Source organism: Trachypithecus francoisi, unplaced genomic scaffold (genome assembly GCF_009764315.1).
Source record: "Trachypithecus francoisi isolate TF-2019V2 unplaced genomic scaffold, Tfra_2.0 Lachesis_group20, whole genome shotgun sequence".
Taxonomy (NCBI): Eukaryota; Metazoa; Chordata; class Mammalia; order Primates; family Cercopithecidae; genus Trachypithecus; species Trachypithecus francoisi.
In genome coordinates, this window is record NW_022681466.1 from 14511305 (window position 1) to 14528327 (window position 17023).

At 53.7% G+C, this 17023-nt stretch overlaps 1 protein-coding gene across 7 annotated transcripts in view; it reads right to left on the minus strand.

The window, feature by feature from the left end:
• B3GNTL1 (UDP-GlcNAc:betaGal beta-1,3-N-acetylglucosaminyltransferase like 1) overlaps positions 1 to 17023 on the minus strand; it is a 120474-nt gene that overhangs the window by 62207 nt on the left and 41244 nt on the right. For 2 of the 7 annotated variants that reach the window (XM_033181732.1, XM_033181730.1), the window contains exons 5-6: positions 16010 to 16075; positions 5564 to 5659 (exon numbers count right to left, since the gene is read on the minus strand). The exons of 1 other annotated variant lie outside the window; for it this stretch is intronic. In XM_033181732.1, coding sequence (XP_033037623.1) covers positions 5564 to 5659; positions 16010 to 16075 — 162 coding nt within the window. Of the gene's footprint in view, positions 1 to 5563; positions 5660 to 7220; positions 8018 to 16009; positions 16076 to 17023 lie in introns of those variants that run through there. 4 more of the 7 variants (XM_033181735.1, XM_033181731.1, XM_033181736.1 and 1 more) reach the window with 3 other exon arrangements.

Here is a 17023-nt window from a genome sequence, read left to right on the forward strand (position 1 = left end):
TAGGCTGGATGTAGCTAGAATGAATAGAAGTCCTAGGTTAAGATTGATTAGGGAGTTGGGTATTGGAAGAGGCATTCACAGGAGGAGGGCGATGGAAGTAGTCAGTACTTTGCTGGCTGGGAAGAGGCATTCACAGGAGGAGGGCGATGGAAGTAGTCAGTACTTTGCTGGCTGGGAAGAGGCATTCACAGGAGGAGGGCGATGGAAGTAGTCAGTACTTTGCTTCTTTGGGCAAATATGGCTGTGATTCCCTAAAAGCTCCCGGAGTGTCATCTGCTGGGAAGAACGCCAATGCAGGCAAGAGACTCAACTCATTTTTAAATGGAAGTTTCTGTCACTGCCCTATCACGTGGCCAATCCACCCATCTGAATTTTCCACCAAATGCATTGGACTGAATGGAAAAAACAAACTTTATTGGTAACAACTTGAAATTCACTTATAGAATGGCACCTAATTCCAAATCCATCATTATAGTTTGGGGATTTGATTAGATGTTAGGAATTTTAGGCTCAGGGATTTTGATCTTTAGGGATTTCAAATTTCAGAATTACAGCATTGGAGGTTCTGTCTTCCAGGACTGTGACAGGCACTGGTTGAAGCCCTAACCCCCTACTTGAGGTATTGCGGAAATGGGGCCTCTGTGAGATGATTAGATTTCATGTGAGGGTGGGGATCTACTGGGATCAGTGTCTTTACAGTAAGAGACACCAGTGAACCTGCTCTCTCTCCCTCTGTCTCTGCCATATCAGGGTCCACAGAAAAGGTGGGTGTCTGCAAGCCAGGAAGAGCCACACCAGAAAGCAAGCCCTGCCAGGTCTTGATCTAAGACTTTCCAGCTTCCAGAATTGTGAGAAAATAAATTTCTGTTGTTTAAGCCACCTAACCTCTGGCATTTTGTTATGGCAGCCTGAGCTGATTAAGATAATAACCCAGATCATAGACCAAAATTAACTAAAAAATGGATTGTAGATTTGTATGTAAAACCCAAAACTATACTTTTCAGAAGAAAACAGGAGGAAAACTTTTGTGAACTGAGTTAGCCAAAGATTTCTTAGATAGAACATCAAAACCACACCCATGGGTGGGGAGTGGGGAGCAAGGTGGCTGATATGGTTTGGCAGTGTCCCCACCCAAATCTCATCTTGAATTGTACTCCCGTAATTCCCACGTGTTGTGGGAGGGGCCCAGTGGGAGATGATTGAATCATGGGGCAATTTCCCCCACACTGTTCTCATGGTAGTGAATAAGTCTTACAAGAGCTGATGGTTTTATCCGGGGTTTCTGCTTTTGCTTCCCTCTCATTCTCTCTTTGCCTGCTGCCATCCACGTAAGACGTGACTTGCTCCTCCTTGCCTTCTGCCATGATTGTGAGGCCTCCCCAACCATGTGGAATGCAGATGCAGCTTAGATCACAACACTCAAGTCCTTTTGATGACCTGGAAAGCCTTCCCAAGAAGGACAGGTATGAACAAACCCAGACTGCAAAGACTATATGACAAATACCTCTCTCTTCAATGCCCAGACACAGATGAACATCTGTAAGCATCAAGACCATCCAGGAAAACATGACCTTACCAAATGGACTAAATGAGGCACCAGGGACCAATCCTGGAGAAACAGAGATATGTGACCTTTCAGTGAGAGAATTCAAAATAGCTATTCTGAGGAAACTCAAAGAAATTCAAGATAAGACAGAAGGAATTCAGGCTGAAAAATGAAGTTGACATACTAAATAATGCATCAGAATCTTTTTTTTTTTTTGAGGCGGAGTCTCGCTCTGTCACCCAGGCTGGAGTGCAGTGGTGCTATCTCGGCTCACGGCAAGCTCCGCCTTCCGGGTTCACGCCATTCTCCTGCCTCAGCCTCCCGAGTAGCTGGGACTACAGGCGCCCGCCACCTCGCCCAGCTAGTTTTTGTATTTTTAGTAGAGACGGGGTTTCACCGTATTAGCCAGGATGGTCTTGATCTCCTGACCTTGTGATCCACCTGCCTCGGCCTCCCAAAGTGCTGGGATTACAGGCATGAGCCACCGCACCCGGCCATCAGAGCCTTTTAATAGCAGAATTAATCAAGCAGAAGAATTAGTGAGCTTGAAGACAGGCTATTTGATAATATAGTCAGAGAAGACAAAAGAAAAAAGAATAAACAATAATGAAGCATGCCTACATCTAGAAAATCACCTCAAAAGGGCAAATCTAAGAGTTATTGGCCCTAAAAAGGAGGTAGAGAGATAGGGGTAGAAAATTCAGAGAATTTCCCAAACCTAGAGAAAAGCGAGAGAAAGCGAGAGAAAGCGAGAGAAAGCTATCCCATGTTGTATGTTGGAAACACAACATACTAAAACCTATGGATATAGCAAAAACTGTACTAAGGAGGAAGTTTTAAAGAGGTATAAGTGTCTACATCAAAAAAGAAGAAAATCCTCAAATAAACAACCTAACAATGCATCTTAAACAACTAGAAAAGCAAGAGCAAACAAACCCAAAATTAGAAGAAAATAAATAACAAAAATCAGAGCAGAAATAAATGAATTTGACATAAATACAAAAGATCAATGAAACAAAAAGTTGGTTCTTTGAAAAGATGAACAAAATTGATAAACTTTTAGCCACAGCAAGAAAAAAAAAGAGAGAACACCCAAATAAAATCAGGGATGAAAAGGGAGACATTACAACTGATACCGGAGAAATTCAAAGGAATTAGTGGCTAGTATGAGCAACTATATGCCAATAAATTGGAAAATCTAGAGGGAAAATCTAGAGGAAAAATCTAGGAAAATCTAGAAATAAATCTAGGGGAAAAGATCTAGAAAATCTAGGGGAAAAGATCTAGAAAATCTAGGGAAAAAAAATCAAAATTCCTAGACACATACAGCCTACCAAGACTGAACCATGAAAAATTCCAAAAACTAAATAGACCAGTAACAAGTAACAGGATCAAAGCCATAATAAAAAGTCTAGCAAAGAAAAGCCTGGGACCCGATGGCTTCACTGCTGATGTCTACCAAACATTTAAAGAACTAATAGATTTGTGTATAATTTTTGGTATTACATGATTTAAAAACACTAGCATCTTATATATTTTATGTATTTATGAGACATCTTTTTGTTGATGTTTTCAGTATTCCTAGTCCATGCCGTGTGTCTGAAAGCTTTTTCAAATTGTTACACATTTCCAAAAACTTCTCCAACACACTTGCTGAGAAAAACACACGTGTACGTGGCCTGTGCGGTTCCAACACGCTGTTTGAGGAAGCCACGTGTGTGGATCGCACAGTAATCATGCTGAGTGAAGGCGGCCAGACCAATGAAGCACACAGCACACAACTACATTTACCTGAAATGTAGGTAAACGTACAGCAAACGTAAAACTGCTGAGCAGGCAGGAAGGGGGTGGGGGTTGTGTGGTGTGGGGACGGCTCCAGGGTGGACAGGAGGAAACGTGGGGTGTTGGATAAATATGTTCACCACGCTGACTGTGGTGGCTCATCGGGGTACAGACGCATGTTAAAACCGATCAAACTGCACATTTGAAATAGGGGCCATTTGCTGTATGCCAGTTATACATCAACAAAGCTATACATTAGCAAGACAATGAACAAATCACTGTAAATCCCATAAAGGCTCTAGCTCTAAATACTGCTTTGCAGGAGCTCCAGGGACAGAGGAATTTGTTGAATGGGACCAGGGAGAAGCAACCCGCAGAAGTCTGACTGCTGAAAGCACCAACGGCAAATCACTCAACATCAAACACAACATAGTCAAGGAAAAGGATGACGGAGGAATCTGGATATTTAAAGACATTTATCAACAACTGCAATGTACGGACCTTCCTTGGATCTCAATTCAAACCAGCAAACTGTAAAGAAAAAGGAAGAAGAAGATGAGAAAGTGGACAAGGAGGAGAAAACAGAACTTCATGAAACAGAAAGTCCCGGGATGGAACACTTCAGCATCCTTCAAGTCAACACAGGGTGTAGGACTCCATTTACATAAAAATCCGGAAACCGTAACCGGCCTATGGTCACAGAAAGCAGAGGGGCAGGCGGGGTGGGGACGGGAGCCGCTCTAGGTGCTGGGTGTGTGACCTGCACACAGAGACATCTGAGAGGAACAAGGGGTGGGTTTGTAGTAACATCGTTTTTTCTTTGTAATTTTTTATATCGCTTGACTTTATAAAACAGTGAAGCAAAACTTTGACAAATGCAATAAAGTTTTTCGTTTTCTTTTTTTGAGACAGGGTCTGTTGCCCAGGCTGGAGGGTGGAGGCACAATCACGGCTCACGGCGGCCTTGACCTCCTGGGCTCAAGCGATCCTCCCACCTCAGCCTCCCATGTAACTGGGGCTAAAGGTGTGAACCACTGCACCCAGATAATTTTTCACAGAGACAGGGTCTCACTAGACTGCCCAGACTGGTCTTAAATCCCCGGGCTCTAGTGATCCTCCTGCCTCGGCCTCTCCAAGTGCTGGGATTACAGGCGTGAGCCACTACGCCCAGTCTTTCGCTTTTTTTAATTTCCCACACTACACTGACACAATGGTCTATCTTAAAATTGTTTTGAGTGGATACAGTATGTAACTGATAAAGGAACATTTGCTTCTTTTAATTAAAAAACATGAAAATTAAAAAAAATCTGGCATCAAACCTAACACTCAGGACAAAGCCTGACCCCCACGGGGCAGCTCACTGCCGTGGCCTCCGGGGAACCGGCTCTCGGGGAACAGCGCTCTGACCACGGTCAGAGCTGGGCTGAAACTCAACACGTGTCCAGATTCCTGCAGTTCAGAACCAGCCTGGCAACGCCGAACCGCATTCCGGTTTGCACGAGGTGCATGTTACTTAGAAAAGCAGCCACAGTCTACCTGAGGTCCTGTTTTCAGTATTTTCACAAGTTCACTGAAAAGCACGTCAACTCATTCACAGTGTGCCGCCTAGTAACCAGGACACCCGCCCTCGGCCGCTTGCACAGGGAAGGGCTGTCATGACGTGACCACAAGATGGTCTCTGCCTCCCCCAGCGGCACCAATGGCCCCACAGAGGATGGCAGGGACAAGCCACCCGTGCGGCAACGGCCATGTCCCCTCTCTCAGATGGCAGCCGCTCATACCCGAGGGGGCGCCGCAGGAGGCCCCGAGTCTAGTCTCACACCAGCACAGTCCACTGCCGAGGACACCCTGTTGTCCACATCGCAAGCAGCAGCCTGGTTCTTGGAAGTGCTGGGGGCACACGGGACACGGAGACTCTGAAACACTGGCTGTGTGATTTCTGAGCTCGCCCTCCCACCCTCTACAGTCCACGTATAAGTGGACCTGTGCCGCTGGGTTTCCCAGCTCAGAACTCGAACCAGCCTGAACTGCCGGCCTGAGACCAGCCTAGCGTGTGTGCCTGCTTGGGCCACCCTCACCTCCCACTCCATGTGATCAACAGCATGTGAGTGAAGGTGAGGACAGAAGGACCACGGCCCACGATGGCGCAGACACAAGAGACCACAGCATAATGCAGGAGACGGCGCCCAGAGGCGACCTGCGCACCTGCCACAGACAAGGCGCCAGGCGAGGTACCTGGGTCAGGAGCTGCTCGGGCGTCAGCTGGTTGATCCAACGTGTGTATCGTTCGGTGGAGTTAGGGGGATCTCTCCTCACTTGGCAACCGACGATCTGTGAAAAACAACGACAAACAGAGCTCAAAACACGTCAGGTGCGCAGGTGTGTGCACACCTGTGTGTATTCATCTCACGTGTTTTACGCAGAGATGTCCAGACAGGAAACCGAAATGCCGCGAATCTGGGTCAGGCAAACATTGGGAGCTGAGGGCGAGGAAAAGGAGGGTGAGGAGGAAGAGGAGGGCGAGGAGGAGGAGGAGGAGGGCGAGGAGGAGGAGGGCAAGGAGGAGGAGGGAAGAAGAGGAGGAGGAGGGTGAGGAGGAGGGAGGAGGAGGGTGAGGAGGAGGGTGAGGAGGAGGAAGAGAGAAGGGTGAGGAGGAGGGAGAGGAGGAGGAGGGAGAGGAGGAGGAGGGAGAGGAGGAGGAGGAGGGAGAGGAGGAGGGAAAGGAGGGAGAGGAGGAGGAGGAGGAGGAGGAGGGAAAGGAGGGAGAGGAGGAGGAGGAGGGAGAGGAGGAGGAGGGAAGGAGGGAGAGGAGGAGGAGGGAGAGGAGGAGGGAAAGGAGGGAGAGGAGGGAAAGGAGGGAGAGGAGGGAAAGGAGGGAGAGGAGAAGGAGGAGGGGGAGGAGGAGGAGGAGGAGGGAGAGGAGGAAGGAGACGAGGAGGGGAGAGGAGGAGGGGAGGAGGAGGGAGAGGAGAGGGAGAGGAGGAGAGGAGGAGGAGAGAGGAGGAGAGGAGGAAGGAGAGGAGGAAGGAGAGGAGGAGGGAGAGGAGGAGGGAGAGGAGGAGGGAGAGGAGGAGGGGGAGGAGGAGGAGGGAGAGGAGGAGGAAGAGGGAGAGGAGGAGGCGGGACAGGAGGAGGAACAGAGAGAGGAGGAGGAGGGAGAGGAGGAGGGAGAGGAGGAGGAGGGCGAGGAGGAGGGAGAGGAAGAAGAGGGTGAGGAGGAGGAGGGAGAGGACGAGGAGGAGGGAGAGGACGATGAGGAGGGTGAGGAGGAGGAGGGAGAGGAGGAGGAGGGATTCCTGCTCTTGTTTGGGGACAGCAGAGCGATGACGGGTGCTATAGCAGACGGCCCCAGACGCGCGTCTCGGCCGTGAACCGCAGAGCTGCCCTAGGCTGGACTAAGAATATGTCGCAGATGACATTTCCCCTTAATGAACTCAAATCAAATGGCCCATATGCAAGGTGAGTTATTGCTAAGAACTCACTTCTTGAATCACACGCAAAGTGGATGTGAGGAAACAGCTGCCCTGGCCGCAGGCCACCCATCCAAACCCACTCCGTTCAGCTCAGGGAAGCAGCTTCCCTAAGTGGAGAAGAGCCCTGCCATCAGCCGGCTTCCTCCAGGGCCGACGACCCTCTCCCCGGGCCGCCAGGCCAGCAGCCCTGCCTCAGGTGACGTCCTGTCAGTGGCCTTGACCCCTTCCCGGCCCCTGCAGAGCCTCAGAGCATCACTTGCCTCAGCCTTTCTCAGTGCTCCCCACCCCACCCTCCGCCCCGCCCGGCCCCCTCCTGCCTGACCTCTGCCCCGGCGTGAGCTCCCAGCGCTGAGCCCTGGCTCTGTTCTGCTCCTGAGATCCAGAGGTAGGAGGGTAGGTCCTTCAGGGCTCACACTCACCTTGCAGCGGCAGGAGCTGGCGGGAGAGGGGGCACCTGGGTGCGTCTGCAGGAAATAGCACCCCCCCAAGTGAGGGCCCAAGGCCAGCAGAGCCGCCCGAGTGGACGTTCTCACACACAGCCCACAAGTTCCAGCGGATGGGGCTGATTCCCAACAAGGAGACAACAGCGAAGCGGTAACCGTGGTCCAAAGGCAGTACCGGTGAGCCAGTCTCCGTATCTGAGGTCCCCGGATCTGCCTCCACCTTGTGTAGCCTCGATAGGTCGTCAGTGATTCGTTGCCACCAATGCAGTTAATGAAGAGCTTGGGGGAGGCTTCTGTTTGCGTTTGTTGCTGTTTTTTTGTAATTAAACTTACTTTGAGAAAAGTGTGAATTCACGTCGCCGCTGTAAGAAACAACGGTACAGACCCTCCGTGCCCTTCACCGCTTCCTGGTGGAAACGTCATGAGGACTCAAGGTCAGCGTCGCACCAGGAAAGGGACACAGATGGAGTCAAGATCCAGATGTCCCAGGGCACGAGGACCCGAGGCGCCCCTCACAGCCACTGGCAGCCCCTCAGCGGCAGCCGCTGTGCTATCCTGACGCCGTGGCGTGCTCCCGAGCGCGTGATCCCGGAACGTGCAGGAGGCGGCCTTCTGTGCCCAGCTTTCGCGCTGCTCCTCAGCTTCCAGGACAGGCTTCCGGTCGCTGCATATAACGTAGTCAGTTCCTGTACTGGCGACCCCAAACATGCAGGTTCAGGCTTTTCTGTGAACAGTCTTCGATCCACTGGAATAAACGCCTAGGAGGGTAACTGCCAGGTCACAGAACAGTGACAGGTTTAGCTTTTTTTTTTGAGACGGAGTCTTGCTCTGTCTCCGGGGCTGGAGTGCAGTGGCCGGATCTCAGCTCACTGCAAGCTCCGCCTCCCGGGTTTTACACCATTCTCCTGCCTCAGCCTCCCGAGTAGCTGGGACTACAGGCGCCCGCCGAACTTCCAAAAGGTCTCCGGAGCTGCTGCGCCATCTCACACCCTCAGCGACGCGTGAGGACCCAGCCTCTCTGCCTCTCGCCAGCACCGGGCGTCTTGGTTTTCACTCTGTTCTGACAGCACCTCGCTTTGACACAGGCTCCCCGAGGCTGGCGAGCAGCAACCTCTCGCGCGGTTCTTTGCCGTCCGCACATCCTCCCTGGTGAAATGTCTTTTCATGTGTTTTGCTCATTTTCTAATTGGAACGAACGCGCTCGGCCATGGCTGTGTAATTCCTTTCATATGCTGCTGAATTCTGTCTGTGAACCTTTCCTGTCTCTCTCCTAAAGCACATGCCAAAAACAATTGTGAATTAGGACAGCTCTGGAACTGCCGCCCTGCCCTGCGAGGAGGTTCCCCCACAAACAATCTGACCAAGACGCATTTCTAAACGGCTCCGTGTGCCTGTCTCTGTCCATCGTGCACAGCATCCACCTGTCTACCACTGCATCTGCTTTCCGGTCTTGTCTGCACTGTCTCACGTTTGACCGCTGAACAGAAAAGATTTTGAGGGGAGACAAAGAAAAATGTTGATCAAAAGCTAGAGGCAGAAGTCCTCTGTTCTGAAACGTGAAGACAGAGAGCCCAGCACCTACACACAAACACCGAGACCCTACGGCCAGCACTGCCGGGTCCTGTGAGGCAGCTGTGGGCGGCAGGTGGTGTGAGCACACACCAGCCCACTCCCGAGAGCCTGGATCCCACCAGGGCACAAGAGGCACCTCTCGGGCGGGGGCCGACGGACGCCTGCTTCCACTGTGCGTGCCCAACTCCTCCCCACAACTCCCCCAGCTTCAGGCTTCCGAGGAAAGGCAGAGCCACGCTGGGTGGGGTCTCTCACCAAGAGTGAGGACGGGGTGGGGGATCTCGTGAAAGTAGAACCCCGAGGCTGGCAATTCCTGTGGCTTTAATTAACCGCGAGCCACGAGCACTGGTCTACAAACGGAGGAGGGAGAGGGTCCTTTTTGGCCTCAACATATTTTAACCGTGGAAGAAGGCAGCAAGCTTTCTCCAGTGCCACTGCATCGAAACAGCAGGAGGAAGGCGTGGATTCCAGAGACCAACCCCTCCCTCCTGGGCTCCACAGCGCCCAGCTGCTGGCATCTCGTCGGCAGGAGACCTCGCGCTCTTGAGAGGAGGCGCAGGGAAGAGGGGCGCTCTGAGCTTAATCCTGCACCGAGACGGCAGATTCTCAGGGCAGGAGCTTTTGTGGGCACCACGCCCAGCACAGGGCCTGGACCCAGTGAGTGGATGTGAACGAGAGGGCCTGAGAGGCTGGCTAACTTCCTCCAGGTTCCTAGAAGAAGCCACTTTCAAGGCGCTCGAGAAACGTTGTGAGCTAATTCATCTGAAAGCCTCCGTGCCAACAGGCAGAGCAGAAAGCGCAGGCTGCTGGAGTCGATCCTGACAAGCAATCTTGGAACTCTTTCTGAATTTATATGGGGACCACCAGGATCTGGCAATTCCACTGAAAAAAAGTCGGAATGTTGAAAGGATGGGCTACTGACAGACGGGAGGTGCAGGGGGACCTGGGGGGCTGTGTTCCCCGAGTTGCCCACCACAGTCCCTCCCTGCGTGCCCTCCTCACATGGCCATCAACCCTCAGGCACTGAGAGGTGAGGTCTGTGCTCCCTCCCCTCAAATCTGGGGTCAGCATCACACCATGTGACACTGTGCCCTGAGGCTACATTGTCGAAGGCAACGCAGCTTCCAGCAGGCTCTCCTGGACACTCGTTCTTGCAGCCACCGTGCATGGAGAGAGAGTGCACAGCCAGGATCCCTGCTCTGAGCGAGTGTGCAGGCTCCAGATGACCCCAGCCCGGCAGTCCAGAAGGTGAGGACGCCCGTGAATGTAGACAAGCTGCCCCTCCCGACCGACCAAGACAGAAACTCAGACCTGCAAGATGAACCCATCACAGAGAAGGAAACTCACACCCCCAGGTGAGCCTCCAACATAGGAACTCACACCCTCGAGGGGAGTCCCCCAACATACAACGTAACTCAGGGCCAGGCGCCGTGGCTCTCGCCTGTAATCCCAGCACTTTGGGAGGCAGAGGCGGGCGGATCACAAGGTCAGGAGTTCGAGACCAGCCTGACCAACGTGGTGAAACTCCGTCCCTACTAAAAATACAAAAAAATTAGCCAGGCGTGGTGGCACATGCCTGTAATCCCAGGTACTCAGGAGGCTGAGGCAGGAGAATCGCTTGAACCCAGGAGGCGGAGCTTGCAGTGAGCTGAGATCGCGCCACTGCACTCCAGGCTGGGTGACAGAGCACGACTCTATCTCAAAAAAGAAAAAAAAAAGTAACTCCGATTCACCAGGTAAGACCCCCACACAGAAAGGAACTCAAGACCCACGAGGTGAGTCCCCCCACTGCATGGCCTGGCACAGTTTGCAGGGCACTTGGCTCTAAAGACGGTGGCAAGAAGGCCAGGGCTCCTAGGGCCGCAGCTCAGGCTCCCTGTGGACTCGCCGTGGAGGCTGAGTCCTGAAGACAGGAAAGGGGTGAGGCCTTCGACGGGCAGCGCAGGAGGGTAAAGTGCGTCTGGGTGAACCCGCATGAGGCAACCTCAGTGCAGGGTGCCGGGTGCGAGGGAGGAAGGAGGGGCTGGGCTGAGGTGGGAGGCAAAGCATTACAAACGCAGCAAGAGCTCAGAATGGCTCCTTCCCAGAAAGACACGTTTCTGGAATGGACTCGAGAAGTCAGCTTCTAAATTACACTGAAGGAAAGAACAGCTGCATTTTTGACACTAACATCAACTCCCTGAGGCCACTGCTTTGGAGTGAATGACTTGCCGTCCTCTGCTGGGGGGGCCCCTGGTGGGGGTGGCTGGGGGGTCCCTGGTGTGGGGAGCTGTGGGGGTCCCTGGTGTGGGGAGCTGTGGGGGGGGTCCCTGGTGTGGGGAGCTGGGGGGTCCCTGGTGTGGGGAGCTGGGGGGGACCCTGGTGTGGGGAGCTGGGGGGTCCCTGGTGTGGGGAGCTGAGGGGGACCCTGGTGTGGGGAGCTGGGGGGTCCCTGGTGTGGGGAGCTGGGGGGGACCCTGGTGTGGGGAGCTGTGGGGGGTCCCCTGGTGTAGGCGGCTGCGGGGGTCCCTGGTGTAGGGACTGCAGGCAGCTGGGGGTGCACGGGGAGCTCACCCAAACACCAGGCAGACGGCTCTCCCCCAGCACTGCTGCTGCTGAGCCAGGCCCCAGGGTCCAGAGTCACCAGCACCGGGGGCTTCGGCTGCTACCCTGAGCAGCGATGGTGAAGACGAAGGTGAAGGAGGAACGCCCAGGGCCGACAGCCTGAACTACAGCCCAGCAGAGCCCTGAGGCACCTGTCCAATGGGACCCTGCCACTCCCTGCCTCCGGGAGCAAAGAGCACTGTCAGAGAAGAGCCCGTAAGCACTCTGGGCCTTCAAGAGCTGAGAGTCAGTCACTGCAACAGCTTCTGCCTCTCCAAGGCCCGGTCTGGCATGTTCTGACCCCTTCCTGCTGGGGAAGTCACCCACCGGTCTGGGCACAGGCTCACAGGGCTGGGGCTGTGGCCCTCCCAGACTGCGTGTGCAGAGGGGCTGACGCTCCAGCCCTGCGCTCCGGGACCTCCTCGGACAAAGGCTGCAGAGTGCAAGGCGGACTTCATGTAAACAGAACATCTGGAAGTCCTGTTTATTTAAGTTAACATGCAGCTTCTTGTGGGGGCAGAAGTAGGAGCAGGGAGAGTGGGCTGCCGTGCCGTCCAGATGATTATGGGTTGGCATAGGCAGGGGGCAGGGGACAGTGCCAGAGGATGCAGGGTACGGCGGCTCCACCCATTCCCTGACAGGCAAGCTGTGGCTCAGGCTGCTTCACAGGAACCCTCCTGTCTTTGTTCCTTCGCTTCGCTTCCCTAAACCTCCCTGCATGCTCCATCCCAGCGGACGAGGGTGGGTGAGGCTGTACCCTAAGGTGGAGTGCCCGCCCTCACCAGGAGGATGAGGGCGCACAGGGTTGTGCCCCGAGGACTAGTCTTGGACACTGGGAACAGAGATCAGTTCTGGAAAGGAGCTGGGCGGAGCCAGGGCAGCCTCCGTGTTTGGTCTGGGGTGGTCTAGAGGTGACCACGAATGCCGGCTTTCCTCTCCGGGGTCTCCTGAGCACAGGCACAGAGGCGGGTGAATCCCTGTGCATCAGGAATCCAAGGGTCAGCCGGGGCAAAAGCAGCGGGAAGCATGAGGGCCGACTGGCCCTCAGGAGCAGGGCATGTTACAGGGCGCACTGCGGCATTCCCTGTTCTTGCTAACCTTGCATAACGATGCCCTAATGCAGGGTTCCTGAGGTTCTGCAGTGATTTATTTATATGCAAATGCATGATTTATGAAAGCTGTCATCAAAGGTCCTTCCTAATTAGATGGTTTCTTATAAAAGACCTTAAGAAAACAACGACCAAGCACAAGTATGCACTCAGCATTTACTTCATTCTCTCAGGACAAACTACACAATGTAATTCACGCAACCACTAACCAGCAACTGCAAATTAAGATTTTTGTAGGTCATGATTTCTAAAAAATGCAGCCACGCAATAACAGCCTTTCCAAAGCTGACTTTGCTTCAGTGAAACAGAACTATGATGACATCCCTAAGTTTCCTGCAAAAGAGCTTCCAGGTGGAGGAACGGTGTGGACGCTCCACCCAATCACGCCATTGGGAGAAGAGGAGGCACCTGGGGTGGCAGCTTCTCTCCCACGTGCACAACAGAGCATCAGCGAAGGCAGTGAGAAGAGTAGTGAGAAAGAGGTTTAAAATCATCGATGAAAATGCAAATCAAGGTTGTCTTATTACAATTAAGACAAACTGGGCATGTGCATTTTCTCCACATTCCTGTGTATCCCGAAGTATCCCAGCTCGTTTAAACACCTGCCACGAAGAACTGCCAAAAGCAACTCCATTAATGAAGCCAGTCTGGCCTTGTTTTTCAGTATGGAAATGAAAACACGTCTGAAAGTATCTCCTCCACTAAAATGTCAACACTCATTACCCAATTCCTTAGACGTTTGCATGATCTTATTCTAAATACCTGGCAACTATCGTTTCTAGTTGTGTAAAAATCGCTGGGTGAAAGACGTGGCACCTCACCTAAGGACGGTTCAGTCCAGCCACGGTTTCCACCTCACAGGCCGGCACAGGGTCTGCCCCACCTTGCAGTCCACAGGACCACACAGCTGCAAGAGCAGGGACACAAAGGGAGCCGTCGGGCAGCTAACGTGGCGGGGATGCCCCTTTCCTCTCCAGCCTCCACGTGTGATATCTCACACCTCACAGCGAAGGGCCCTCCTGGAAACCCCAGACTCTGCACTTTCCTTTACATAAACTGTCCACAGAAGTCCATCCTGAAGGGCATTTTCCCTCCATTTTCCCCTATTCCCGACAAAGGAACCAGCCCAGAAAAACCGTCCCTGTGACTACTCTGTTTCCACGTGACTGAAACCTCACAGCACCTGTGGCTGGGGTAGAAATCACCCCTAATCCCTAGATCCCTGGATCCCCCATCCCGCCCAACATGCAGACACTCCTGGACGTCTCTCCCAGGTAGTCCATGCCTGCAAACTTCCAGAAATCGACTTCTGGAGCCTGTGGCACCGATTGCCATGGATATGCTAAGTCATACTCACACATACTTGTGGTTGCTACAGAGAAATATATTCAGACATATTTGTGGTTCCTAAACTTTGCAAACACGTGACCCTTTTAAGAATCTGGTGCAAGCAACAGAGCTCTCTCCTGCCCTCATGGATAACGTGCCCCCACAGAAGGCCCTGCAGCCACACTGGGGCCACTGAGCCCCAGGACCTGACACACCCTTCAAAGGAGGCAACCGTGTGGGTCCCTCTGCACTCGAGAAGGTGGCCTGTGTCTCAGTCTGTCTCCTGCCCGCGTCTGGACACGTGAGACGCAAACCTCCCTGCAGCCGGCTGCACCCCCAGCACCGCCCACTCCCAGTGCACCAGCCCTGCTCCGTCTCAGCCCCTCCCCCTCAATGTTGTCCCCCCCCATACCCCTCCCCCTCCCAACACCCTCCGGTTCCCCCAGCACCCAGGCCCTCCCTTTCAGACGGCCCCAGCACACCAGTCCTGCCCTTGCCCCTGCCCCAACCCCCCAACAACCTTCCCCCACCCTAAGCTCCCCTCGCCCAACAATTACAACTCAGGGAATAAGAATCCTGTTTCAAACTCAAGCCGGGAAAACAGCACCTGCTCCATGAAAAGGAAGACACGGCAGCACCTTCAGGAGGAGGCAGGCGCAGGGCGGGTGGGGCGAGTCGGGAGATTCACGCACTGAAAGGGCAGGTGGGGCGAGTCCGGGAGATTCACGCACCGGGGAGTGGGAAGCGGGGAAGGCCATACACGGTGCTAAACTTCTTAAGAGCAGAAAGTAAGTGGCTAAATTCGGAGCACCCTAAATAAAGCCGATGGGAAGAAAATGACTCGCGTTGGGCGAACAAAAGTCCTTCCCACTCTTGGAGACGTTTCTCCCTACGAGCGCATCTCAGGAGCCATTTCTGTGGAAAACACCCGGGTAAATGGTCACCAGCACCTGCCCTGTGGGGAGCCGGGCTCCCAGCGCTGCGTGGGACAGACCCTGCGGTGACCGGCCCGGCTGTGACCTGGCCGGGATGTGACCAGAGCCGTGTGGTGACCCAGCCGCACACGTGCCCACGACACACAGCCCGCGGGGAGAGGGCAGAGGGGCCTGTCCAGGGTGAGCACCAAACTGCCTGCGGGCAGACACCGCGGGCGCTGGACGGTTATGGATCCCTCGGTGTTAAAACCCCACTTCTTGGCCAGGCGCGGTGGCTCACGCCTGTAATCCCAGCACTTTGGGAGGCCGAGGCAGGCGGATCACAAGGTCAGGAGATCAAGACCACGGTGAAACCCCATCTCTACTAAAAATACAAAAAATTAGCCGGGTGCGGTGGCGGGCGCCTGTAGTCCCAGATACTCAGGAGGCTGAGGCAGGAGAATGGCGTGAACCCAGGAGGCGGAGCTTGCAGTGAGCCAAGATCGCGCCACTGCACTCCAGCCAGGGGGACAGAGCCAGACTCCGTCTCAAAAAAAAAAAAACCCACTTCTAAAACCTTGAGCGAGGTCTCTGAGGACCGGGTCACCTTCCCTGAAGCCGGCAGGAGCCTTGGGTGGCTGCGACACCAGCTCCAGGGATCCCTGGGCCATGTGCCCCACTGTCTGCAGTGGGGCTCGGTGCTTCCTCCTGCTGGGCAGAGGAGCCCACGGGGCACTGCTGGGCTCAGGAGGGGCCCGAGGAAGCCTGGCCTTGGAGGGGCAACCGAGAAGCCGTTCTAAAGATCAAAACCATCATTTCAGGTTGTCTAAATAAGAAAAACGTCTAACTGCGAACACGGGATCGCTCTCAGCCTGTGTTCTCATGTCTAAGGTGCTCAGCTTCTAAAATTCTGATTAAAAACAAACAATACAACCACCTTTGCACCCTGTAAAAATAACTGGAGAAAAAATCAGGGGCGTGTTTTTCTCCCACGGAAAACATCCTCGAGGGCTCAGAGACCTGCCGGCCACAGATCCCGCTCCAGATCCCGCCCCAGATCCCGCTCCGGATCCCGCCACAGATCCCGCTCCGGATCCCACCCCGGATCCCGCCCCGGATCCCGCCCCGGATCCCACTCCGTGACTGGCAGTCGCACCAGAGCCTGATTCTTTCCACCCCTAGGACAACTGTTTATTTAAAAAGCCACAGTGCTAACTTCATTAAAGGTAGGAACGACACTAAGGAGGCCAGTACTTACGCTCGACGGGTGCTGAACAGCAGCCTGGTGTTGCAGCCTCACCCGCTGGGGCATCATGACATCATCCTGCAGTAAAGAACACACTTTCTGTTTGTTTGTTTGCACTGACTGATGACGGGCTACTGCGGTCCCGCTTTATTGCCCAGGCTGGAGCGCAGCGGCACCATCACGGCTCACTGCAGCCTCAAACTGCCGGCCTCAACTGATCCTCTCGCCTCAGCCTCCAAACAGTTGGGATTACAGGCTTGAGCCACCATGCCCAGCCCCAAGAACGTATTTTAAACTCACGTAAAGCAATTCCTACTAGCAAGTAAGAAAACGATAGAAAATCCAACAGCAAGGCAGGCAAGGACCTTGAACAGGCCAAGCAAGAGGATTTCCAGTGGACCAAAACCTTACCAGCCACCAGAGAAATGCAATGAATTATGCAATGGAGAGAGGAAAATAAAAAACGCTGACAATTCCAAGTATACTTGATTAGGCAGGACGAGAGCTCCTATGCACTGCTGGCTGCGGCAAGGACCTGCCACCACCGTGGAGGGGACTGTCTGAGGCGAGGACCTGCCACCACCGTGGAGGGGACCGTCTGGCATCTCCCAGCAAAGCGGAAGACAAGCTTCCCTAAGACCCTGACGTCTGACTACTTGGGTAGGAAAAGCCCCACTCACACGCACAGACGTGCTGACGGCAGCTCGTTCACATGTGGAAAGAACCCAATGGCGAGAATCGCAGGTAAATGAATTGTGCATGTTAGTTTTAAATGCCGTTCAGCCGCTGAACACACCATCAATTTCACAAGCCTAATGTTCAGTGACAGAAGCAAGACACAAGAATATACATGGTATTTTCCACTTGTTTGAATTCAAAACCCAGCCAAATAAACCATATTACTTAAGAAATGCACACACAGTGTGCACCAGGGGTCCCAACCCCCGGGCAGTGGGCTGGTACCAGGCCATGGACCAGGCCACACAGCAGGAGTGAGCGGCGGCCGGGCGAGCGTCACAGCCTGAG